This window comes from Tiliqua scincoides, chromosome 6 (genome assembly GCF_035046505.1).
Source record: "Tiliqua scincoides isolate rTilSci1 chromosome 6, rTilSci1.hap2, whole genome shotgun sequence".
NCBI classification, from domain to species: domain Eukaryota; kingdom Metazoa; phylum Chordata; class Lepidosauria; order Squamata; family Scincidae; genus Tiliqua; species Tiliqua scincoides.
The window spans coordinates 41,340,390-41,366,604 of record NC_089826.1 but is presented as its reverse complement, the minus strand read 5'-3'; the positions used below and the strand labels follow the sequence as shown (position 1 = coordinate 41,366,604).

The following is a 26,215-nucleotide window of genomic DNA, read 5'->3' as shown; positions in this document are numbered from 1 at the left end:
CATAAACGAAGGACACAGAGTTTCTGAGATCAGTGGAATTTACTATCAAGTAAATACGTGGGATCAGAATTCTTGGTGTGTTATTCACTGATGAGTATTAAGATTAGATTGCAAGGACTGATTCATTGGAACAAAACATACATTTTCCAGGAAATATTTGCATTTAGTTCAGTTTAGAACTAAACTGAAAAACAGTGTACATTTAGTCTGATGTATAATTCTGTGACTTTCATCTAATGACCTCTGAACAAAGACACTTATAGGGAAATCATCATTAAATTACATCAACATTAAATCATCATATATAGAGGGAAAGTCATTTTTAGCTCATGATACTGACTTCCTTTGTTAAGCTTTTTGAGATCTGCAAATATAATAGAAAAGACTCCAGAAGGTATAAGGAGACAGGAAGCAAGCCTAAAGAATAAATGTGTAGCATTTATTGGAAAGATGCCATGTTTTAATTATCATTGACCACTTAATTAGGTTCACCAACACCAAGACCGAGGAGAGACATTTCAGTGCCAGCTCTGCCCATTTACCTCCTCTCGCCACTTCAGCCTGAAACTCCACATGCGTTGCCATCAACACTTCCTGAGGACAGAAGCCAAAGTGAAGGAAGAGAGCCCAGAAATGGATGTCAAGGTGTCCCCACAGCTAAATGATGACTCCAGAATGGGGCAGCAGACAGACGAGGGAGCTGTCCAAACAGGGACTGCTACTGCATCTCGAACTCCAGAGGCAGGTGCTGCCATCCCACCTCTGCTAATAAAAGAAGAGCCCAAAGATGACAACTGCGCCTCTACCCCATCCTTCACCCTCAGTGTTGTTGACAGAATTGCCAACAATACAAAGCTAAAAGACTCCATTGACTTTGTGACCAATACAGCGTCAGCACTTTTCAGCCAGGACATCTCTGTCAAGATGGCTTCTGACTTTCTTATGAAGCTCTCAGGTAAATGAGAAGTGGGCTCCAGCCCTTTCCCCACTTAATGTAACAAGAAACACTTCTGTATTGTCTTCCCTTATTTCACAAACCCTGTATTGGCTAGTCACTGAAATCAAAGCTCTGGAGAGGGCCAGATAAGTTGGAGGAACTTCAACAATTCTCGTGGGTGTGGGCGGGGGCGGTAGCTGGAAGCCATTTGGCAGGGAATGGTATGTCCATCATCTGGGTTGGTTTTTCTTTGACAGAAACTGCGGTAGTCTTCTTGGCCACCTCTTCAGAATATGCAGGGGGAACCATTTGCCTGGACGCTGCGGATAGCTGGAAATTATTCAGAATCTTGGTAAACCAGAAATTTGAGTTGTTTCCCCTGCACATTCTCTTGAGTGCAAATTTGAGGACATCATTTTTAACACTATGTATTTCTGGAAACTTTATGCCAGTAAGAATGCACCATATTTATAAACAACATTCCAATAAATATTGGGGATAAAGTGAAAAAAACTGGAACATATTTACTTGTGTGATGGACATGCTTAACCTTTTGAGATCAAGCCTTTTGAGAACAAGTCTATCAAAACATTACAAGTATAACAGAATAGTCATTAATTTACATGCACTTATCATGCTTTAGGTTATATTAGTGAAATAAGAAAGAGGTGTACATCTATGACATTGATCCATTTTGCATTTAACATGCATTTGTGCGTGTATGTACGGCTTGTAGTTCAATAGCTCAACTTCTATACGCATATTATTAGTTTTGTAGATTAGATACATAAACTCTGGGTCACATTAACAATGGACCAACACTCACAAGACGTTTGCCTCTAGAATATTGGAGGCAAAACAATGTTTTTATGCAAGATATAGTTTGCATATTGAATTTTTTCATGATGCATTTGTTATGAAAATATTCAAACAGATTTGGCAGGGTGTGATAAAGGAGATGGCTGTTTTTGTTTTGTGTTTTTCTAAAATATAGAACACTTTTTCTTAAATGAAATGTTTTAGAAATTAGTATTTTATTCAACTTCTCCAACTGTTTATAAGGGCACAATCCTAACCATGTCTACTCAGAAGTAAGTCCTATTTTGTTCAATGGGGCTGACTCTCAGAAAAGTGTGGTTAGGATTGCAGCCTTAAATGAACCATGCCAGTCCAAAACTGACCTGTATAATAAGTTACTTTGTAGATTTAGGCAGATTGAGACACTATTTGAAATACACCGATTTACAATAAGCATAAATTATTTGTGCTCCTGAATCCTAGTGTTTAAAAGTAGAGTCCAAAGTATTCAAATGAGATCTGTGTACCCTGAAGTTCTCTTGACGTTACTCAGTTTGCATTTACATTAAACATGTGAGTGAATTGGACTTCTGAATCTAAGCTTTTAAAACAACAGCTGAATTCGCACTCAGTTGTTATGCATTAGCTATCTGTCTGCACTGATGCACAAATGTCTTTTGGGACCACTGCAGCAGACAGGAAAATAACTGGTATGATCACACAGCTGCAGCCATGTGCCCAGTTTGGCATGGTGTCAAGTGCTGGGACATCCCGTATTCATGCTCTTCTTGCTTAGTGAGGTACAGAGTATTTTACAAGCTTGGCTCTTGCCATGACACACAGACAGGAATATGTCATGTTAGACTATTTTCATTTATACGCTTGTATCTAAAAGGGGGTGTAAAAAACCTTTTTGTTTTCAAATGTTCAGGGGTTTTTTTTCACCTCCTCAGTCAAAATACAGTGCCTAGAGAACACATACGTATTTGTGCTTTGCTGCTCATGTGATTGACAGCTGTTCATGTGATTGACAGCTCAATCCTGAGTTGTCCAGAGCATGGGGCTGCCTTGGCACCAAAATGGCTACCATGGCATCCTGAGTGTACCAGGCAGTCGCCAGTGGCTCCATTTGTCCCTTTCCCCCAATAAAGGAAGTAGCCCCGCAATGGGGTTACTTGATTCTGCAGCGGCTCTTATTTGAGCTCCATCGGTCCTGTCCCCTCCCATCACATTCCCTCCCCCCCATACCTTCTATCTGCCTTCCACCCACCCTGGACTGCCTCCTCCCTGCTTCCCATCCCCCCCGTCTTACCTCTCTGCCGCCTGGCACTTCATGAGGAGCACTTGGCAGGGGCCCACAGGCCCAGCGCTGGAGTTGGCCCAGCACAGGCTTGCACTGGGCTAACTCCAGCACTGGGGCTGCAGTAAGGCTTGCAAACATCTAGATCAGGCCCTGAATCAGTATTGCAGATATGCTGCAGCTATTATTATTATTATTATTATTATTATTATTATTATTATTAGCTGATGACACAGCTGCCAGTTCTTTAGCTGGACTTGTCATTAATTACTACTTGGGCCCCAGCCAGGGGCCTAGGACATCATAATATATTTGCAAATTATATGAGCTGAACCAAGCAGGGTGGCTTTTTGAATTTGACCAACAACAACAACAACAACAACAACAACAACAACAATTCAGTCTTTTTGAGAATTTCAGACTTAATGAGGAGAAAGGACAAAGGAAATTTGGTAGCAAATCTGGTCCTGTAATTGTCAATCTCCAGTGTAATTAACAAATGGCACTGCAGCCCTTTAGAGATTGACGATGCCCTTTTAAATGGAGATTAATTGGTAACCAACATCCTTTAAATGAAATGGGAGCTGCATTTCAGTAAATGTTGTCATTGACTGGTTAGCCAAGGAATCAGCAGAGCACTAGGGGCTCTCTGGCTGCTGAAATCTCAGTCATGCTATTTGGGTTGCTTGATTGTCTTCATTTTTCCCAAATCCTTGTGCCTCTGAGGTTGGAAAAACTGACCTCTGCAGGGGGTAGAAGGGTAAAATAAAACAAAGAAGCTGAACAATGTCGTTTTGAGAAGCTTAAATGGATGGAGATTGCAAGTTATATCTACTGATTTCTAAATAACAGCCCAATCCTAACTTCCCACACTGCAGCGCAGTGGTACCAGAATGGCCTCTGTTGTATTCAGCACAGGAAAAGAGGCCATTTGAGGTCTCGCCAAGATAAGAGGACATTTGTCCCCTTGCCCCAGGGAAAACCCCATCAACTGCTATGGAGCTACTTGGACCTACACCAGCAAAACTGCTAGCGCATGTACAAGCAGCTTTGTGTTGGGATTTCAGGCCTGGAAGGGAGGATAGGATATAGCGGTAGCTACTGCCACCATTCCTCCCGGGCCTGATTCACCCTCTCCCAGTCCTGTTACATCCCCTCTCCACCCTGTTCCGCCCTTTCCCCTCCTCTCCACTGGTCCGCGCAGAGCTTACCTGCTTGGGCCCATGCTGGCCCTCCACTGGTGCTGGCAGACTAATGCAGGCCTTCCCACCAGTGCCATGATTAACTGCGCTGTCGCAGCATGCTTTATGGCGCTCTGCCAATGCTAGCATGGATTGGCTTGTGCCATAAATCAATGAAAGGAATAAATTTTTAGAATTAGCAACACATGGGGTTTTGTTCCTTTTAGCATAATTAATCTCAGGAAAAATTACTGTATTTATACCTAGGATTTTGGCATTTTTCAAAACCAAACCTATGGAAATAATCCATTTGTGCTACTTTTCTGATATTTTTGTTTAATGTTTCTTAACTTCATGCCATTGAGGAGCTGGATCTCATCTGCATTAAATAGTTGCAGATATGGACTGTGATGGCTGAAACAGAAGCAAAAACAAGCATGGGGACAGCTTGGAAACTAAATCCACCCTCACCCTTCATATCTGTTTTTATTCAGTAATCAACAAGCAGCTCTTTAGGGTTTAGCAGACAGGAATACTAAGGACACAGTGTGCATTTTTCATGCAAAAAAGGCCCATGTGCTTATTTTATAGTATCTTAACGAAAGGTCCTGAAACCTGACTTGTGTGCACTGTTACCTAGCAACATGTTATAAAGTCACTGAAGGCGTGAGATATATCTCTAAGATGAAAATGTAAACTTGGTAGATATGTCAGTGCCACACAAGGGGAAAGATGCTATGCCCGAGCCTCTAACTTAGAGGAAGAAATTAAACCCATTGATCAGAATGATATGTATTCAAAATAGTGCATGGATCTGTGCATTTAACTAGCACCATGATACTTACAGAGTTTCGGCCCATAAAGCAGCAGGCGATGGTGTTTTGTTTAGTGGCTCACTAAATTTACTAGTAACATTTTAAGAAAGCACTGCCATTTATTATAATATGGAAAGCAGCTCAGAGGGAGCCTGGGGATAATTCTCCATCAGCCTTTTTCTAGAAAACTGAATTCCACCCCCACCTCCCACCCCCAGCTTCCTTTGGGCCAGATTGATGCACTGCAGGTTTCTCTGCAAATGATTCAATAGAAGGAGTAATTAAGGAAAGAGAAAAGGAAAGGAAAGGTGCCAGGGCTAGACCATTATATGTCAGATTGACCCACAGCCCAATCCTACGCATGAATATGCAGAAATAAGTCCCATTAGAGTCAATGGGGCTTACTTCCAAGAAAGTGTGGATAGGATTGGGCTGCCACTCTGCTTATATTTAGGGCTGGTCCGTTTGTGATACCAGATAAAGTGATTGCCTCCGGTTGTGGATTGGCAAGGCTGGGGTCACTTCCACTGTCTTCCACCTCTGCTAATCTGCTGCCCCTTCTCTTCCAGCCACATTTACTGGTTATGAAAAGGAAGAGAGGATCAGAGAAAAAGAGGAAGTGTGGAGGGGAGTTGTGGAATAAAGTGCCCCCCCCGAGACATTCTAGCCCACCATTTTCCTCTCTTCCACACATTCTCTTCTTCTCTGTCCAGTTTGTTTTCAAATACCTTACATCAAGGAGGAGAATGTAGTGATGTTATGTGTGCACTGCCACCAGGTTAGGCAGCAGCAAAGGAAGTAAGGTTGAAGATGTGGGCCGGGTGTGGGCCACACTTGGCAACCTGCCTCAGTTGCACAAAGGTCTTGAGCTGCCTATGCCTGTATCTGCAGGCATTAGTTGAGGAATCTATTGATTTTGTTGTCTCTGCTTCCTCCTATGATACCTGTGCGTGTGGAAGTTCCAGATGCTGCTACATGACCCAGGCCATCTTTCTGATACTAGTCACCAGTGTGGGGCCAGGAAAGGGACAGTGGTGCCAGTCTGCACCCATCCCTTTAGCCTTAGAGTTTTACTACCTTCTAGGAAGGTGACAGGGTTCGGCTTTCACCCATTTCTTCCTCCTCCCAGCAGGCAGCTTCCCTGGGCTATCTAGGCCTCTGTACTTCGGGGGGTTGTCCAAGAGCCATCAGGAGCACTTTTCCTCTCATCAGCTGGGGCTTTAAAGCCTTCCAGACAGTCACTGCAAATTCTGTTTCCTCCCCTACCTGGGCCATACCCTGGCTCAGATCTCACTATTGCCAAGGTGACCAAGGGAGCCCTGCTGTGGCTTCAGTAGGCTGGATCCTGCAGCAATTTTCAGCAGCTCCTGTTCTGAAAATAGGGTGCTTCTGGAAACAAAGGGTCTCTTTCTTCAGGGTGGGGCACTCCAAACCATTTCCTAAGGCTTGGGGCAAACCCAGACATCTCCATTGTTCTGTGAGACACATATTTCTATTGGCTGAGAACCTGACAGAGCAGGCTCTCTAAGGTGACAGTGTTATGCTGGGGCCCTATATGTATGCTAGGGTTGTAATATTGAGGGTCTTCAATTATCCTCATATCGACTGGGTCGGTTCGTGCTCTGGTCATGAAGGAGAGACCAGATTTTTGATATGCTAAATGACTGCCTTAGAGCACCTAGTCAAGGAGCCCACCAGAGGACAGGTGACTCTGAACTTAATATTGTGCAGTACTCAGGATCTAGTTAGGGATGAGAATGTTACTGAACCATAGCGGAACAGTGACCATGCTGCAATCTGTTTTGCCTTGCATGTCTGGGGAAGAGTGCCAAGCAAATCTGAAACAAAAACTCTTTTCCAAAGGGCGGACTTCCCTCAAATGAGGAGGCTAGTTAGGAAGAAGTTGAAAGGGAAGATAAAAAGAGTCCGATCTCTCCAGTGTGCGTGCAGGCTGTTTAAAACAATGGTAGTAGAGGCCCAGCAGCAGAAGTGTGTACTGCAAAGAAGGAAGGGCTCATCTAAGTGCAAGAGGTTGCCAGTATGGCTAACAAGTAGAGAGGTTGTAAAAAGCAAGGAAGCTTTTTTCCATAAATGGAAGTCTTGCCCAAATGAGGAGAATAAAAAGGAACACAAATTCTGCCAAAAGAAACATAAGAAGGTGCTACAGGAGGCCAAGAAAGACTTTGAGGAATGTATGGCCAACAACATAAAGGGGAATAATAAAAGCTTGTTCAAGTATGTTAGAAGTAGGAAACCTGCCAGAGACGTGGTTGCCCATTAGACAGTGAGGAGCACTTGGAGATTGCATAGAAATGACTTCATTGCATCTGTCTTCATGGCAGAAGACCTCGGGCAGATACCCCTCCTCAAATGACCCCTCCTGACTAAGAAATTAAGGGCATAATCCAAATCAGCAGTTAGGCTAGTGAAAGTCCCTTGCATCAGCCCAGGAGTGTTGTGAAAGTTTCATAAAGCACATTTGTGCCACTCTGGAGGCAGTTAGGTTGGCACAAGGGACTTGCACCAGCCTCTCTGCACTGTTACAGGCCCCAGGGAAGGTGAGTTTGTATTGGCCGAGCTCGGCCAATGCAGAGGTCTGGGGAGGGCGGGGAGGAGGTGGGACAGAGGTGTTTCAGGGTGGGGAAGGCAAGTGACGTGTGTTCCTGGGGGTGAGCGGGCAGGAAGCGGGAGGCAGGGCCAGGATCCAGCAGCTATGCTGGATCCTAACCCTGTTCCCAGGCAGCCTGGGCCAGTCCTGGGCTGCTTGGATTTGTGCCACCGATTTTGGTGGCACAGATCCGAGTAGCCCCATTGGGGCTGCAGTGGCTGTCCCTGGGGTAAAGAAAAGTGATTCCTCTTGCTCCGGGCTGAGCCATTAAGTGCCTGAACCTTGCGCTAGATACAGCGCAGGCCTGCTGGCCTGCCTGTTCCAGCGCAAGTTAGGATTGCACTGTAAATCAGATAGAGGTTAAAAGAGAGAATGTTTTAGACCTAATTGATAAAGATCGGTAAGTTCCTGGACCCAGATAGCAACCACCCAAGAGTTATTAAAGAACAAAAGAATGAAGTTGCTGATTTCTTGACTAAACTATGCAACTTGTCCCTTAAAATGGCCATGGTGCCGGAGGATTGGAGGATAGCAAATGTCACGCCAATCTTTAAAAAAGGAAGGAGAAGGGACCTGGGAAACTACAGGCTGGTCGGCCTAATGTCTGCTCCAGGTAAGATGGTAGAAAGCCTCATTAAAGATAAAATCTTAAAACACACAGGGCGCAATCCTAACCCAATTTCCAGCACCAACATAAGGGCAACGTAGCTCCTAGGTAAGGAAAAAAACATTATGTTACTTTGAGGTGGCCTCCGTGAGTGCTCCTCAATTGTAGGACACAGTGCACGTCCTATTGGCACAGCTATACTAGTGCTAGAAAATGGATTAGGATTTGGGCCACAGAAGAACAGGCCTTGCTGAGGAAGAATCAGCACAGCTTCTGTAAGGGTAAGTCTTGTCTTATGAACCTTTTAGAATTCTTTGAAAAGGGCATGTGGATGCAGGCGAATCCATGGATATTATATATCTGGATTTTCAGAAGGCATTTGACATGGTCCTTCACAAAGGCTGCTGAGAAAGCTTCACCGTCAGAGAGTAAGAGAGCAGTTCCTCTTATGGATTAAGAATTGGTTGAGGGTCAGGAAACAGAGAGTGAGCATCAATGAGCTGTTTTCACAGTGGAGAGAGGTGAAGAGCTGTGTGCCCCAGGAATCTGTCGTGAGACCAGTGCTTTTCAACTTGTTCATAAAATGACATGGAAACAGGGATAAGCACTGAGGTGGCCAAGTTTGCAGATGACACTAGACTTTTCCAGGTGGTGAAGACCAGAAGGGATTGCGAAGAGCTCCAGAAGGATCTCTCCAAACTGGGAGAATGGGCAACAAAATGGCAGATGCATTTCAATGTAAGTAAGTGTAAAGTCATGCATATTGGGGCAAAAAGATCAAAACTTCACATATAGGCTAATGGGTTCTGAACTGTCTGTGACAGCTAAGGAGAGAGATCTTGGGATGCTGGTGGACAGCTCGATGAAAGTGTCAACCCAATGTGTGGCAGCAATGAAGAAGGCCAATTTCATGCTAGAAATAATTTAAAATGGAATTGATAACAAAACAGCTAATATTATAATGCCATTGTACAAATCGATGGTATGTCCACACCTATTGTGTTCAATTCTGATCACCATATCTTAAAAAGGACATAGTGGAACTAGAAAAGGTGCAGAAGAGAGCAATCAAATGATTAATGGGCTGGGGCACCTCCCTTATGAGGAAAGGCTCCAGCATTTGAGGCTCCAGTTGAGAAAAGAGGCACCTGAGGGGGGACATGATTGATTGACATACAAAATTATGCAGGGGTGGATAGAGGGGTGTTTTTTCCCTTCTCACACAACACCAGAACTAGGGGACATCCACTAAAATTGAGTGTCGGGAGAGTTAGGACAGACAAAAAAAAAATTTCTTTACCCAGCATGTAATTTGTCTGTGGAACTCCTTGCCACAGGTTATGGTGATGGCATCTGGCCTAGATGCCTTTAAAAGGGGATTGGACAGATAATAATAATAATAATAATAATAATAATAATAATAATAATAATAATAATAATAATAATAATAAACAACTTTATTTATATCCCGCCCTTCTCCCTAAAGGGACCCAGGGCGGCTAACAACATGTAAAAAACACATTTAAAAACATAAGACAAATAGCAGATAAAAACATTAAAAACACATTAACAGAGACCTTAAAAAACAGTAGTCAGATTAAAAGACAGAATAAAAAGCGTACAAAAGAGCAAGTCACAGAGGAATCAGGCCTGTAAAAACTACATAATGTGTAAAAAATGTTAAAAAGGCCAAAGAATCAGAAGGCTTGTGTAAACAGCAGTGTCTTCAGGCCTCACCGGAAACTCTCAAGAGAGGGAGCCATTCTCAAGTCAAGGGGAAGGGAGTTCCATAATGTTGGTGTCACTACCGAGAAGGCCCTATTTCTTGCAGCTGCCCCCCTGGACCTCCTTGGGTGGCGGCACTTGTAAAAAGGCCTTCTCTGATGACCTGAGAGGGCGAGCCGGATTGTATGGGAGTAGGCGGTCTCTAAGATATCCTGGCCCAGAGCAGTATAGGGCTTTAAAGGTCAAAACCAGCACCTTGAATTGGGCCCGGAAACGAATGGGCACCCAATGTAGCCCCCGGAGAAGCGAACTGACAGAGTCAAACCGCCTAGCTCCAGTGACCACACGGGCTGCCGCATTCTGCACTAATTGCAGATTTCTAGAGGAAAACTCCATCACAGGTTACAAGCCATGATGGGTATGTACAGTCTGAGTTTAGCTGGTGGCTCATCATGACACCCGGGTAGGAATTTTTTTCTGTTATCCAAATTGGCTGTGGATAGCAGTTTTTTTGTCTTCCTCAGACTGGTGAGGGAGGGAAGATGTGTTCAGTAGTTTTCATGCATTAAAAATTGGTCACTTGTGTTTAATAAAGTGGCTCAAGTTAAACCCAAGTACAGTCTGGTATCTTTGTTTGGGGGGGGGGGTACAAGGGTTAATAGAATACGAGATGCAAGTATCTTGTGGTTTTGTGTGCTCCAGGAGGTATCTGGTGGCTGCTGTGAGATACAGGAAGCTGGACTAGATGGGCTCTGGGCCTGATCCAGCAGGGCTCTTCTTATGAGACAGGGTGAATGCTGTTAAACTGAATATGCTACCAGAAGTCATAAATGTCCTTAAGGGACTTCCAGATGCAATCCTCCAAACATACTTTATTGCCACCAACAGATAATTTGATACTTACAAGGCAATATTGTTGTTCCCTTGAATGAATGAGGACTCAATCAGAAGCCTTTTCATTTTGTTTTGTAGAGCTAATGCAATAAATTAGCCACCAACAAATTATGTTGGAGGAACATAAAATCTAAAGATGGAGAAAAAAGAACAAAATCAATGAATTTTTTCACTGTCCATCCATTGTGCATGTTCATGGACTCATGTAACACAGCCTCTTATTTATTTTCCCTCTCATGCTATGTTTTTGTGTGACATTCTTCCTCACCCTGGTAAGGCACAACTGTATCCCTAATCCCTTTCCCCTGCTACTCCCTCCTTTTTGTGTTCCCTTTTCATCACAGTCATTGACGATGTGAACTGTAAATTTGAACAAATAGTCTATAAAGTGTTTAATAAAGCATTTCTAGATTTTTTTCCCCTGTTATTATTTTGAACTCTGAACTCAAAGCACTTGTGTTACCACAGGATCAAAAGGTTTGGGTGGCTTGAAGACGAGACACATTTAAGGCCCTCACAGTCATTAGTGTGCGCTTTGGGACACAGTAAATGAACAGTTATTACTCAGTTGCTCTGGAGAATCTGGACAGTTTCCACTGAGAAAGTGCTTCTGTTGTAGGAAACTTGCGCTTTCTTCAGAGTCAGGATGCAATTTTTGTCCAAGTGAAAATGTGATTCCCTTCTTTGATCTGGTGTGTCTGCTGCTATAGTTTCTGCAGTTTGGATAGTGGCTACCTGTCATGAGTAGAGCACTAGGTGGTTAGTGCATCTATGACATCTCTGGTAAAGAGCAAAACGACCTGATCCACCTCTGTACCACAGCAATTTATTTAGGCTACTGCAAATTATCTCATACCATGGTATCAGGCACTGCCAGGACTAGAGCTGAGAGTTCACAGTGCTGTGAACAGCTGCCCCATGTGGTGAGCTTTTTAAGGAGGTTTTGCCTAGCTGGTAAAGACTTGTCTAGTACAACTCCATCATTCCAGGTTGGCCATTGGTTCTTCTCAACAGGAAGTGCCAGAAAGAGCTCCTTTTTCAGACTGGAACTTTGCCTAATTAGGTATAATGCACTGGCCCTGACTGGATGGCAGAGCTCTAACACATAAAAATGTAGGAGCACTCAGGAGATTTTTAAAAGCAAAATATTCTACTGCCTCAGTACAATGCTTTGCCATTGTAAGAACACTTTTCACCCCCCCTTTTCTCACTCTCTTTTTGTAGTTGTGTTTGTTTTATTATATTCGCATTGTTTCCTTCCTGCACCATTACCATGATGCACCTCTGTCTAATACTCTTTTGTGGTATATTGCAATATGGGTGTGTACTAATTCTGTTAGTGGTATGGTGGTTTCTGGTTCAGCAGTTTATATTTGTACTTGCAAAATGTTTTAAGTCCCAAGGAGTTTCCTGTATTGCTGGTGCCCTCCCTGAATCCTTCCCAATTTCCTTTTCTGTGTAAGGACTTCCATGTCCCACACCTTCCTGTACCTCTGCTGTTGTTCATGTCTGTGATCTTGAGAACTTGCTGCCCCGTGTGTATATTACTCACTTAATTGAGTCCCTTTCTCCCATTCTCTTTACAGCTGCAAATCAAAAAGAGCCCTTGACTCCTAGATTTAAAGTTAAAGATGAACCCAAGGATGAAGAAAATGCAAGCTCCACTTTGCCTAAACCTGGTTATGTTTTCAGTCATGACCCTGAAACTTCTGCCCCAAGCATCCCTGAGGAAACTCCCAAGCCACAGGAAGTGCCAGCAAATGTACTCCAGCAGGACATGTCAGTCAAAGCAGCATCTGAACTTCTCATGAAGTTATCAGGTAAAGAGATTAATTTGAAAATTTTCACATTCTTGGGTTTGCATTCACTTCTGTTCTAGCACGGATAGCTGTGAAGTTGTCCATTGTGTCACTTAGGGCACAATCCTAAGCAGGTCTACTCAGAGGTAAGTTCTATTGTGTTCAATGGGACTTACTCCCAGGAAAGTGAGGATAAGATTGCAGCCTTTATATACTGCTATCACTATTTATGCACAGTGTTTCATTATCGTAATTTATATATTTAGGACCCAACCCTATCCAACTTTCCAGCACTAATGCAGCTTCAATGCAGCCCTGAGATAAGGGAACAAATGTTCCCTTACCTTGGGGAGGTCTCTATGACTGCCCCCCATCACCACAGGATGCAGCACATTGTTTTGCCAAATCCCAATCCACTGGGCCTTGTAAACCAGTCCAATCAATCAGAGTTGCCAATAAGCCAAGTTACAATCCAAGGTCAGGTTCCAGGAAGGTCAGTCCAATCCGCCAGGGTGTCCAAATCAAAGTCCAAAGCCAAAGTCCAGTAACAATCCACAGTCTGATTCCCAATTCCATAAACCAAGTCAATCAGTCTCCTCTCCTACCTCCAACCTGCACTCCTTCAAAACCCACCAAACCCTTTCTGCCTCAGGTGCTCCCTATATACCTGAGGGGATCTCCTTATGCTCTAGTGGCTGCAGCTGTGCAGCACACCTCCAGCTACCACCTTAATCCTGCATTTACTCAGAGCAAGGGGCACTGTGGACACCATTATCTCCTCGGTAATATCTTCCGCAATTCCAATACACACATGCCCTATTGGCATGACTGCATTAGTACTGGGAAGCTGAATAGAACTGGGCCCTTTGTCTTCTTAACAACAGCCAGCAAAATATTGTAAAACATTTTTGGTTTTAGTGGGAAAGTGTATATATCCAGGCCACAAGTTTTCTAGAATCCCACAAAACCATGGAGGAAGAATTCCCCCCACCCCTTCACACATGTGTAGCTGCATCCCTGTGACTATGCAAAGATAGAAAAGTGCATAACTGTAGAGTGAGACATGGGCACAAATGCTCCTCCTCCTGCAGGTGTGGTTAGATAGCATGATCAGAATTGAAGATCCTTTAGTCTTCAGAGCTGTTTTTAAAGAGTTCTGAACTTTGGTTACACATGTTTTTTTATTTGGGCTGGATTGAGATTCAAAGCTTCCCTCTAAACAGCATTTAAAAACCCAGAATGATGAGGAAAGGAACTGAGATGGGGGGGGGGGGAGGAGGAATCTGGAAAAGACTACAACCCTTTCCAATAAAGTAGTGATTCCCTAACCTTTTAGCACTGGGCCCCACTTTTAAAAATTACACATCATCAGGGCCCACCTAGCTTTACAAGACTACAGAAGAAAAAAAGTCTTACCTGCTCAAGCTTCTTTTTACGGTTCTATGGGGGGGGCTGCCTTCTGGAGCACCTGTTGAACTCCATGTGCATAGGATCAGGACCACTCTGGTAGCCATGCACTTCCCTTCACCTGACCTTCCACATGAGCCAAACCATGTTTGCTTACTTGTGAGTAAATGCAAACGTGCGGCTTTCTTTCGCTTTCCATAGGGCTCAATACATTCCTCGGCTTGGAGGGAGGGACTTCCTTCTTGGATGTTTTTTGGGGACGGTGTTCATCAGAGCAGGACCATTCTGGTGTCGTGGATTCCAATGAACTAAGGGTAGGCTGAGAGGAATTCACATATTTGCAAGTAAACACACAATATGGTTCAGTTTCACTTTTCATAGGGCTCCCTACTTTTTTGTTTTCTGGTTTTTTGACCATAACTTTTGATAGAATGTAGATTTTCACCCCAGTTTTTGTATTGCATTCGGCTGTAAATTCCGCATTGATTGGTTTATGACTTGATGGTATTATTCCTAAAAACCACAATTTTGGTCACTTTTGGTTTCACTCCCCCAAGGCTGGGACCTAGGGTGGACCGCCCCCCCTCCGCCCCTTGCTAGTTACACCACTGCTTCCAAGACCCCATCAGGAGAGAGCATGTGTCCTGGTAGTCTGGGAAAGCAGCATACTGTATCAGAAGGCAGTGTGTTGATACCCACAGTAAATCCAGACCTAAACATGAAGAAAGAAAGTGCATTAGTTAGCATCCTAATGATATAATTAATTTTTATCTTTACTAGCTCAAGAAGTTTCTGGCCAAAGATCTATAAAATGCCAGTACCAGCTTGCTGGGTGTCATGGAGTAAAGTTTTGAACTTGGTCCCTAGGCTGCTCCTCATCTCCCCTTTATTATGAATTGGGCAGTACTTCTGCCACTAATAATGAAGGTTCAGATGTTTGTCCAGCTGAGGCTGCCCTCTGACCAGTGCCCAACCTGACCAACTCCAACATCACTCCTGAGTTCAGAAATATGATCATCAGAGGTGATCAGAAATAATACAGAATATACAGAAATCAGAATACAGATTAATACATATTATGCCATTAAAGGTTGTTGAGTTGAGTTGAGATTAATACAGAAATCAACAAGAGAAGCCTTCGGTAAAGTCTGCCCAAGAATAAACAATTTGAAAAAGCCTCTGAAATCACAGAGGGGTAGAGTGATCCTTTCAAAATGGTGCAAAGCTACACTTGTATTAGCACATACTATTTGTATCATGGGTTGGATTGGGAGGGTTGGATATACAGACACCTACTGCTTTTCTTTCTCTGTGAACTCCTCACTGGGCAGAAGGTAAAAAAAAGGGGACATACTTAAGACCCAGTACTATCCAACTTTCCAGTGCTGATGCAGCCATGTTAATGGGGTGTGTGCTGCAGCACTCCTATGGTGGGAGTTCAGTCACAGAGGCATCCTCAAGGTAAGGGAATGTCTGTAAGTACTGATTTTAGCTACATCAGTACTGGAAAGTTGGATAGGATTGGGCCCCCAGTTTATTGAACAGGAAGCAGGAATATTTTGTCTCTCTGGCTTCAAGACCATGGTTGGCTACTAAACACAGCCAGGATTTTTGAGTCCTGACACTGATGTGGACAATCCTTGTCACAATGCTGTAATCTGGCGGTAGTGTCACATTAATATTGACAATGATGTTTTTCTTTGAAATATCTACTCATCCACTGTAATGGCCTGCTGGTCTTTATTTGCAGTTTATATGAAGATATTGAGAACCTATACATTAAACCTTCATTCCTTTTTTGAGTTTCAAACTCACTACATTGAAAGAATGCATGTTAGAAGTGCATTAGTAAACCATTTATCACATGTGCTTTAAGTAATTCAGTAAAAATTGCGGATGGCAATTGTGTTTCTAGTTCATCAGTAAGACAGAAAGCAAGGAATTAATAGGGATTTGCTTGCAGAAACCACAATTGATCTTTCTGTGCTGGCCAGCTGGTGGGATTATATTAACCTTGTATTTTAGTTTAATGTATTAAATTGTTTATGGTTCTGTATTTTCAGTTCTCAGACTCTTGGGCTTGTTTGAAAGAGCAAATAAAATTAAGTGATGAATAGCTCCTTCTGAATGAAAAGGTCTTCCTAGGCTTTCCCCCGTATAATATTATTGTTCCCAGAAATTTTTTAATAAATCACTGCACAAGTCTTGAATAAACACAGGTGCTCTGTTAATTTTCAGCAAAATCACTTAGGGTTGTAGTTACAGATACTTCCAGAAGTATCCTCTAGTGGCAATTGCACTTGCTATGCCATTGCCTTAGCAGAGTAAACATTCGTGCCATACAGGTCAATCCTATCTTCCCCCCCCCCCCACTATAGCATGCAGGCATACCCAAACAAGCAGCGTTATATGCTATGGTGGGGAGGATAGATCAGGAGGCAGGGGAGATATTTTCCTTTACCCCTCCATAAGCCCCTTGATTGCCTATGATCTCCTCCTACCTGTGCCAGATATATTGTTGGTACATGTCCAAGGAGAGAAAGGGGGCATGTCGAGAGGCTCTGGAGGGGATAGCATCCTAGCACATACTGCTTGCACCAAAAACACCCGCTGGTGGCAGCACACACTACTGAATGGCATTTACAACACCATAGAGCATGTTCTGCTGCCAGAATGCTAGGAATGCTGTGGAACTTGTGGTGTTGCTTCCTAGTCCTGTCCCCCCACCTGCAATTTGGGCTTCCTCAGAGGTCCCTGTGATGATGCAGGGGCCTCCGAGGAAGTCTGTCTGTGGAATGTAAGGGGAAGAGAGGAAATTGCTTAGGGATCCTTCCCTCAGTGCTCCCCAAATGTTGGGAATGGGGTGCCCTCCAATCGTTCCTCTTCCTTTCCAAATCCATTCTGGTCAGGGAAAGGAAAAGGAGTATACCATGGAGGGCATCTTTCCCTCAGCCTTGCCTGAGCTCTGTGGGAGACACATCCTCCAATGAGGTTGCTCCCCTCCATTTGTCTGTCTGGTCAGGGAAACAAAGAGGAGTAATCTTGGAAGGCACCTCTTCTTCTCTGCTCTGGCAGCAATGAGCAGTGCCATATGAGATCATTCAGTGGGGTGGAGTGGGTCTGCACTCATACAAGTGCCAAGGGGGCAGAATTGGGCTTGGCCTGTCCCCAAGGCTCTGGCCCCACTACAGGCACAAAGTCTATGCAATGTCCCCTCTAAACAACAAACAAACCATTTTTCTATAATATTCTGAGTGCAGAAAGATGCACATCAGAAGGAAAATCAAATATTTTTATTCCTTTAATGCAAACAAAACCGTGTGATATGTTCTTTTCCCCTCTTATGCAAACACACAAAGAGAAGTGGGAGCATATCCCTTTAAGAGTGGTGGTCCCTCCATCTGATATAGTCAGCTTCAGGAATCCTGGTTGCTGATCTAGCAACTGGGGTGATTGTGAATTTTCTTTGTCCCCCTCAGTTCTCAGACAAGGAGATACCATAATGAAATGGGATCCTGTGAGTAGCACTCCAAGAACATTTGCCTCTGGCTACAATTAAAAACTGTAGGTGCCTTCTTTCCTGCTTCTGCTGCACACCTACATTGGCCAAACAATCTCAGAATCCACTTTGCAAGTAGATTGACCATTAAAAAAAACACATTTGCAGTTCTTAATATTCATATCTCATTCAGGAAATGACATCTAAACACCCTCAGTATAAACTCACCCATAAGGTAGAACTAAGAATATAAGAACATAAGAACAGCCCCACTGGATCAGGCCACAGGCCCATCTAGTCCAGCTTCCTGTATCTCACAGCAGCCCACCAAATGCCCCAGGGAGCACACCAGATAACAAGAGACCTCATCCTGGTGCCCTCCCCTGCATCTGGCATTCTGACATAACCCATTTCTAAAATCAGGAGGTTCCGCATACACATCATGGCTTGTACCCCATAATGGATTTTTCCTCCAGAAACTTGTCCAATCCCTTTTTAAAGGTGTCTAGGCTAGACGCCAGCACCACATCCTGTGGCAAGGAGTTCCACAGACCGACCACACGCTGAGTAAAGAAATATTTTCTTCTGTCTGTCCTAACCCGCCCAACACACAATTTTAGTGGATGTCCCCTGGTTCTGGTATTATGTGAGAGTGTAAAGAGCATCTCCCTATCCACTCTGTCCATTCCCTGCATAATTTTGTATGTCTCAATCATGTCCCCCCTTAAGCGTCTCTTTTCTAGGCTGAAGAGGCCCAAACGCCTTAGCCTTTCCTCATAAGGAAGGTGCCCCAGCCCCGTAATCATCTTAGTCACTCTCTTTTGCACCTTTTCCATTTCCACTATGTCTTTTTTGAGATGCGGCGACCAGAACTGGACACAATACTCCAGGTGTGGCCTTACCATAGATTTGTACAATGGCATTATAATACTAGCCGTTTTGTTCTCAATACCCTTCCTAATGATCCCAAGCATAGAATTGGCCTTCTTCACTGCCACCGCACATTGGGTCGACACTTTCATCGACCTGTCCACCACCACCCCAAGATCTCTCTCCTGATCTGTCACAGACAGCTCAGAACCCATCAGCCTATATCTAAAGTTTTGATTTTTTGCCCCAATGTGCATGACTTTACACTTAATGACATTGAAGCGCATCTGCCATTTTGCTGCCCATTCTGCCAGTTTGGAGAGATCCTTCTGGAGCTCCTCACAATCACTTCTGGTCTTTACCACTCGGAAAAGTTTGGTGTCGTCTGCAAACTTAGCCACTTCACTGCTCAACCCTGTCTCCAGGTCATTTATGAAGAGGTTGAAAAGCACCGGTCCCAGGACAGATCCTTGGGGCACACCACTTTTCACCTCTCTCCATTGTGAAAATTGCCCATTGACACCCACTCTCTGCTTCCTGGCCTCCAACCAGTTCTCAATCCATGAGAGGACGTGTCCTCTAATTCCCTGACTGTGGAGTTTTTTCAGTAGCCTTTGGTGAGGGACCGTGTCAAACGCCTTCTGAAAGTCCAGATATATAATGTCCACGGGTTCTCCCGCATCCACATGCCTGTTGACCTTTTCAAAGAATTCTATAAGGTTCGTGAGGCAAGACTTACCCTTACAGAAGCCATGCTGACTCTCCCTCAGCAAGGCCTGTTCGTCTATGTGTTTTGAGATCCTATCTTTGATGAGGCATTCCACCATCTTACCCGGTATGGATGGTAACTGTGTTAATGTATTTCAATAAAGCATTCTAATGATGTCAGAATTGACAAAAGATTTCAAATGTGGTGTTTAGAAAATTGGGGGAGGGCTGTACACTAGGGAAAAACCTGAGCTCTTGAATAAACATACCAAGATTAAACTGCAAGGATCAAATGTCAACGTTTGGCAAATCAAGTCCTTTCTACTGAGTTGGACTCCTTCTGCTTAAACCTGCAATAGGTCCAAGTCCTTGCCCTATCCATTTGTTTGATCCTGGTTCTTCCCTACTTCCTCATTTATGACATTGCTCCTTTTTCATTTCAGATTATTTTGTGTAACAAGCATGCAGGATTTTGTGTGTGTGTGTGTGTGTGTGTGCCATCATGGTGGCAGGCATCCTGCCCCAAACTATGCTTATCTGAATTTCTGCAGAGACTACATATGTACTCACTCTTCCAACGTTCAGATGAATATGTGTCCATTAGGGGCAGAGCCTACCATCACAATGCTAAACCCCCATCCAATGCATTTATTCTACACAGATGCAACATTGTAAATTTAGAATGAAATCCTTACACCAGCATAAATATAGAGCTTCCTAGGGTTGCCAGCCAACAAGAAAAATACTGACTTGGCTGAGGCTTTTGTGCCAGAAAACCAAAAGGACAAGACACATTTTAAAAAGGAATTTGCGGTTAATCTAAGTTGTCATTGCTAAAAGTGCTTGTCTATCTTCAAATAGAAGTGCAGAGATCAAAAGGGAGTCTTTACTAAGCATGTAGTGTGAGGGACGAAACAAACATCTCAATTATACCCCTGGGTACATAAATTATATCATGCTGCAACTAGGTGTAAAACAAATATTTGTCCAGGATATATTCGTATGGTAAAGATTCAGATGTCAACATATGATTATTGAAAGTTATTTCAGCTGCAATTATTTATGAGGCCAGAAAGGAAAGGAAAACACACCATGCACATTGGTATTTATACAGTAGTGTTTGGATTTCATCATTTCTGTTCAGAATTCTAACACAACTTGAGTTTCTGTTATTGTATTTATGCAAGCAAGTGTACTACAATAACATATGTTATTGTAACATATTTTTTGATCCTTAACTTTCATGGTCATAACTGCCCTGGTGCAATCCAATCCAGACCAATAAAAAAGATAATCTATAGTATGTCTACATGAAACATTCCTGCCCTACCTGTATTTGGCCTAATGCAATAAAACTCCCATCAAGCATGTATTTGAATATTTTGTTTCCAAAGGGAAAGTGCATCATTTGTTGTCAATGTTTAAAAAATCCTTTTTCTCCCTAAAAGAAAAGCAAAAGGAGTATTTTCATATATGTTTTCTACACATTTTGGTCTTCCAACACAGCATGTTTCAGTAAATCATTTCCGTTTCAGAAGTTGTGATCAGATATTCTGGCATTTTTTAAAAAAAAATGCTTTGTTGTACACAAACAGAGAGATTTGTTAAAGTCATGTTTTCATCAAAACACTGATGGAATAATTTCTTGCCAGAAGAGTTGTTCCCATCACAGAGCAGCAGAGCCAGAAGAAGCAGCAGCCAATGAAATTTGTCTTCCTCTATAACTTGTAAAATGTCTTAGGGTCTGGACCTGATAACTCTACATGTGTGTGATGTCAGACATAAAGTATGTCTCTCTCAGGAATTCAGTCATTTTTGCCCAACATTGCATATACGCAACAGGGATCAAATGTATGCAGCTGTGGACTGGGCAGAAATGGGTTAAGGTGGGATAGCCACACTGTGTGAATCTTAAATCAGAGGAAGTGTCACTTCCAGTGAGTGTGTTAAGATGGGACATGTCAGTCAAAGAAGCATCTGAGTTTCTTGTGTCAGGGGTTAATTAATACGGTACAATTTTACCACTTCTGAAACTTGCGTTGCAATCATTCTTAAGACTAAAATACCAGCAAATGTTACTCACATTTGCTCTGCGTTTGCATGGCTACCAGTCAAAGCATGACAGTAAAAAGGAGGAAAAACATGACTAATGGACCAATCCTGACTGTTACGCTGCTGTTACATCTCCGGATGAGATGATGGTGGGGATGTGGGCAGATCAGGTCCATGGGGGGAGGGGGGAGGCTTAGCTGCAGTAGAGCCTGCCAAATTCTAACCCCTTTTCTGGGGCCTGATCTGCCTTCAAGGGTCAACGCAGACATGCACCAGCAATATCGCAGCTGCAGGTCCAAATTGACCCACTGGGCCAGCAAGAGCTTCCCCTGGGGAGGCCTCCTGAGACAGAAACCCTCCTGTGGGATTCAGTGTTGGCACCTCTGCATCATCATGTGGGGAGCTAGGTAGGATTAAGCTGTACATAATCCGTTATTTGGATTCTGAACAATCTCACCCTGAAATTGTCATCCCAAGAGTATCCAGAACTGTATCCAGAAGTATCAAAAAACCACTCACACAACTACTGAAAATTAAAGTTACTGGAGAAAGGCAGCTTGGCACTCTACCTCCAGATCAATCAGTTTACAGACAAAATGAGCTAACATCTCCCTGAATTCATAGCATACAGTACTTCCCTAGCTAGGAAGCTACACAGATTTACAGATCCTTCTATTCTGTTTTTACAGATATCACTGGTTATATCAACACATTGCACTGAATATCTTTCTTTTCCCCGGGGGGGGGGGGGGTTAAAAAAGAAGTTTACAAATGTGTACCTGTTCATTTTTGTAAGGCATTTGGATTCAATAATATGTTGTGATAAGTTATGTCAAGTATTAAAATTCTATAATTTGCTGACTGAATGCAATTTGAATAGTTTTACTGTTGATATTTTCATAGTGAGTTGCTTATGACTGGATGAGATCATCCATTGGAGAGAAAACACATTGATTCTAAAAATAATAAAAGAGTTGACTTTTCTGCTAATTGGTAAAAACTAGTTCTCAGTGTTTTTGGCACATAAAAGGCTGTACTGAGGAGTATTTTACAGCAAAAGAAGGAACATGCTGATCTGATAAATTAAGACTAATGCTTGGAATTCTGCAAGACTATTACACTGGGCATTTAACATAGATAGCTGAGTTGAATTCAGATGGCCCAAGATGAAGATTTAGAGAATCTAGAGAACTCATACAGGACATTTGTAACTTTTAACTTGCACAGCCTTAGTTAGGTGTATGAAATGTTTATACTTGCTAATTCATTTTGGGCACAATCAGCATATTTACCTCTTCCATGGATCTCGGTCAGCCTTCAAGGCTTGGCTAGATCATGCCCAGTGTTTTTGTGTCTAGCTCTTCGAATGCAATAGTTCAATTGAGGCAGTTATCCTTCAGTGCATTTGGCATAACTCTGGCCATTTTTTAAAATATGTAAATTGCAGAGATATACAAGAAAAGTGTCCTTGTTGATGTAATCTTTGTTTACAGCAGTGCCTCACTCCTCACTTTCTGAGTATTTTAGAATGGAAAGAAAGAACCCTAGGGATTTAAAGCAGTACTTCTCTTTAGTGCATCCATTCTTAAACTTTTGTGCCTCATTCACCCTTGGAAGAATTTCAGACTTTTCACACACTCCCCAAATATATTTTGTGCTGTATTTCAATTATCATTATTTGCTGTTTTCCTGAAATGGCATTGACCATATACAGCAAATGTATGGAACTCCAAAAAAGAACTTGTAAGTTTCAATTACAGATAAAAAGTGTATTAAGGCAGAACATTTTCTTAATTCTGGGAGCACCTCATGCGCCTGCTAGACTCCTTGCAGGGGTGCAGACCCCACAGCTTAAGAACTCCTGCTGTAGTATAAGGTGGGAGGTGCCTTGCAATAGCTTCCTATTTTATCTCACTTTTAAAATTCCTACGTTTTCTGTCTAGACCAGCCATTTTCAACCACAGTGCCGTGGCACACTGGTGTGCCGCGAGTGGTCCACAGGTGTGCCACAGGAATTTGGGGAAAGGTCATTTATTAATAGGACCAGTGGGAAATGTGAGCCCCCACTGGCAGCATGGTGTGCCTTGTCAATTGTCAAAAAACTGGTGGTGTGCCTTGACCATTTTATTTCCTTGTCAGTGTGCCATGTGATGTAAAAGGTTGAAAATCACTGGTCTAGACTGTTTTCTCCCTTATGGTCTGACAGTTATTACAGTATGGTGGAAGTTGCCTAAATGCAGATTGCTGTAGTGATGAGCCTTTTGGTAAGATTTAGGTATCTGGTGGTACTCAAAGGATCGTGCAGATTTGCTGCATACTTAAGGCTCCCCATTAATTTCTAACATATGTGCATACAGTTAGAATGCACACGTAGGCTGGGTACTTACTTAAATTAAAGGGGGGGCCAGAGTTTGGATAGGATGGGAGGAATTCTATAGGTATATTGATGCTCTGTTCTCTGGAACAGATCCCTGGAATAAAGTTTTTTTTTTCTTCCTTCACATATAGTGAAAAGATTTATTTCCCTTCCACTTTATCAAAGCATTTCAGGTCCGTTACAAGATTGCTGTCATATTAGTCTTTAACCTTTTTGTCTAAGCTAGGCATGCCCAGTTCCTTCAACTTTCTTTATATGATATACATTCCCAGTCCATTATCAACTTTCTTTTCTTGGATCCTCTCCAGTTTTTGTTGTCTTTGAAATGTGATGGTCAAAAGAGCATTTCAAATCAAGCCTCGCTCATGTGGCGTACAGTGATACCATTAGGATTGTGGCAAGTTTCATTTATTTTGTAGGTGCCGTTGTTGCATGTGATCATTCATAATCAGGGTTGGTCTGATTATGTGGCTGATCCTCCTCCTGCTTGTTGCCAAAAAAATCTAAATTCCGAGATTCTTATTTCTGTCATTTTCAATTGTCTTTGAGTTCAATCCTATAAAAATCCCCACCGCCAATGCAGCCACGCCACTAAAGCACACAGTGCATCCTGCAGATGTGGCAGGTTCAGAGGTCTCCTCCAGATAAGGGAGCATTTATTCCCCTGCTCCAAAGTAATCCTATGCTGCCCCAATGGGTCTACTCAGACTTGTGCCAGCAATTTTGCTGGCGCAAGTCTGAGAGGACCTGGGTAGGTGGATCGAGGCTGAGAAGGGGGATAGGATATAAGCGGAGCTGCTGCTGCTGATAAACACCCCCTTTCTACCGTCAACACACCCCTATCCCTGCCTAGTTCTTCTCATCCTCATTCCACCCACCCCTTACTCCTGCCAATTTACCAGCGCTTTAAGCTCACTGTGCTGCCCAGAACACGCATTCTGGCAACACAGCTGTCAGATAGGATTGGGCTGTTTGTTACATTAAGATGAATGGCAAAGAGCTTTAACAGGTAATGTAGTTTTTATTATTTGGTTTTCCAACTTGTAAGGAAATGAGTTAGGGCACTTTTGGAGATTTGTAGCAGTTACTGACACTGAGTGCTAGCTAACTGCTTATTATTATTATTATTATTATTATTATTATTATTATTATTAACTGCTTCAGCAGTTAGCTTATTAAGAAAAAAATCAACCTTGCGGATTACACAAAGTAGTTGTCAAAAATATGTCTGCTAGTTGGCACAACTGACTGCTAGGCAGGCTGTGGCTGTATTTCTTGCATTTCGTGCTTCTTCTGGGAGGTGTGAACTATGCCTAGAACAATTTGGCTTGTGTAATAACGTGACTCTACTGAGGAAAGTCTGATTAGTGATTGTCCAAGTTTATCATGTACTTATCATTTTAAGGCTGCGAAGCATGAATATATCTGGATTAATTTTGTTGTACTACAGGTGCCTTGACCTCTACTACATAAATCTATGTCTATGACTACAGGCCTGTGCTTCACTTCTTTTGGTGTGATGTTGATTCACCATGTTTGATTTACTATTTCTTGATGCAAAAGTGCATTGTGTGGTGCTGCTAAAATGCTCTACATACTTCATACATAAAATATTACTTTTTACTAATTACTGTAATACAATTTGGTCACCTTGAAAATGGTTCCAATTGGAAATTCGTTCAAAAACTTGTTCTTTGACACTTAGAACAAACTAAAAGTATCACCTTCCTTTGGTTTGTTCCCAATAAAAGTGTCAAAGCACATGCTTTTGAGTTTGATAGAACTCTTCATCAAGTAGATAGCAAACAATCAATAGGGGGAGAGGATATTGTAGGGCCCCAACAATCTGTAAAATATAAAGTAGTACTTTACTGGCAGAATTGGATCAACCCTGAAAGGTATGAGATGGTTTTAATACACACATAGTGCTGCTTAGACAAAGGAAGGAATACAGAAATGGGGAAGCTCTTCTCCCACTCATTCTGGAAATATAACATGGTAAATTAAATCAGTCTATACTCCAGTGCCGTGATAAGGGGCGAGGGGAGACAAGAGATGGAAGCACAGTAGAGGGAGACTGAGAACATGCACAGTGTTCTTCTTCGCCCACCCACTTTCTTTGAAAATCAAAGCAGACTCACCGGCAGGAGGATCAGAGGCTGCTTAGTTAGGTTGGGACTTTTAATTGTTAAGTCCATCATGAGGAAAAAGGAAGAACAGCACTGATGAGGCACCATGGCAGGATCTGGTCAGGAGCAAGCAGCTACCAGCTGCCACTCTCCTATGCTGTTGCCACTGCCACTTAGCTGCCTTTAGAACTTGTGCAGAGCTCCCAGCTATAGAGGGGAGGCTTTGGCTGCAGTGGGAGCAGGATGCTTTCTTCATTCTGCCAACATGGCTGGCCCAGGAACAGCGATGAAGCTGAGCCATGCAAATAAAGTGGCAAATGTTGCTGCCTCCTAAATCCGTTTCTCTGCATGAATGTTTTGGCTCGTCTCACCGATCAGCCAGCCCTACTCCCTGTTGAGAAATAATTTGATTGAATAGCACTCTCTCTCTCTCGCTCTCTCTCTCTCTGTATTATATTTTTTATTATATATATATAATAATTTTTATTATATATAATTTATATATATAA

At 42.8% G+C, this 26,215-nt stretch overlaps 1 protein-coding gene across 2 annotated transcripts in view; it reads left to right on the top strand.

Moving 5' to 3' along the window:
- The window catches only part of ZNF827 (zinc finger protein 827), a 153,081-nt gene that overhangs the window by 52,099 nt on the left and 74,767 nt on the right, over positions 1-26,215 (top strand). For both annotated transcript variants that reach the window (XM_066632635.1, XM_066632634.1), the window contains exons 4-5: positions 487-955; positions 12,452-12,685. In XM_066632635.1, coding sequence (XP_066488732.1) covers positions 487-955; positions 12,452-12,685 — 703 coding nt within the window. The remainder of the gene's footprint in view (positions 1-486; positions 956-12,451; positions 12,686-26,215) is intronic.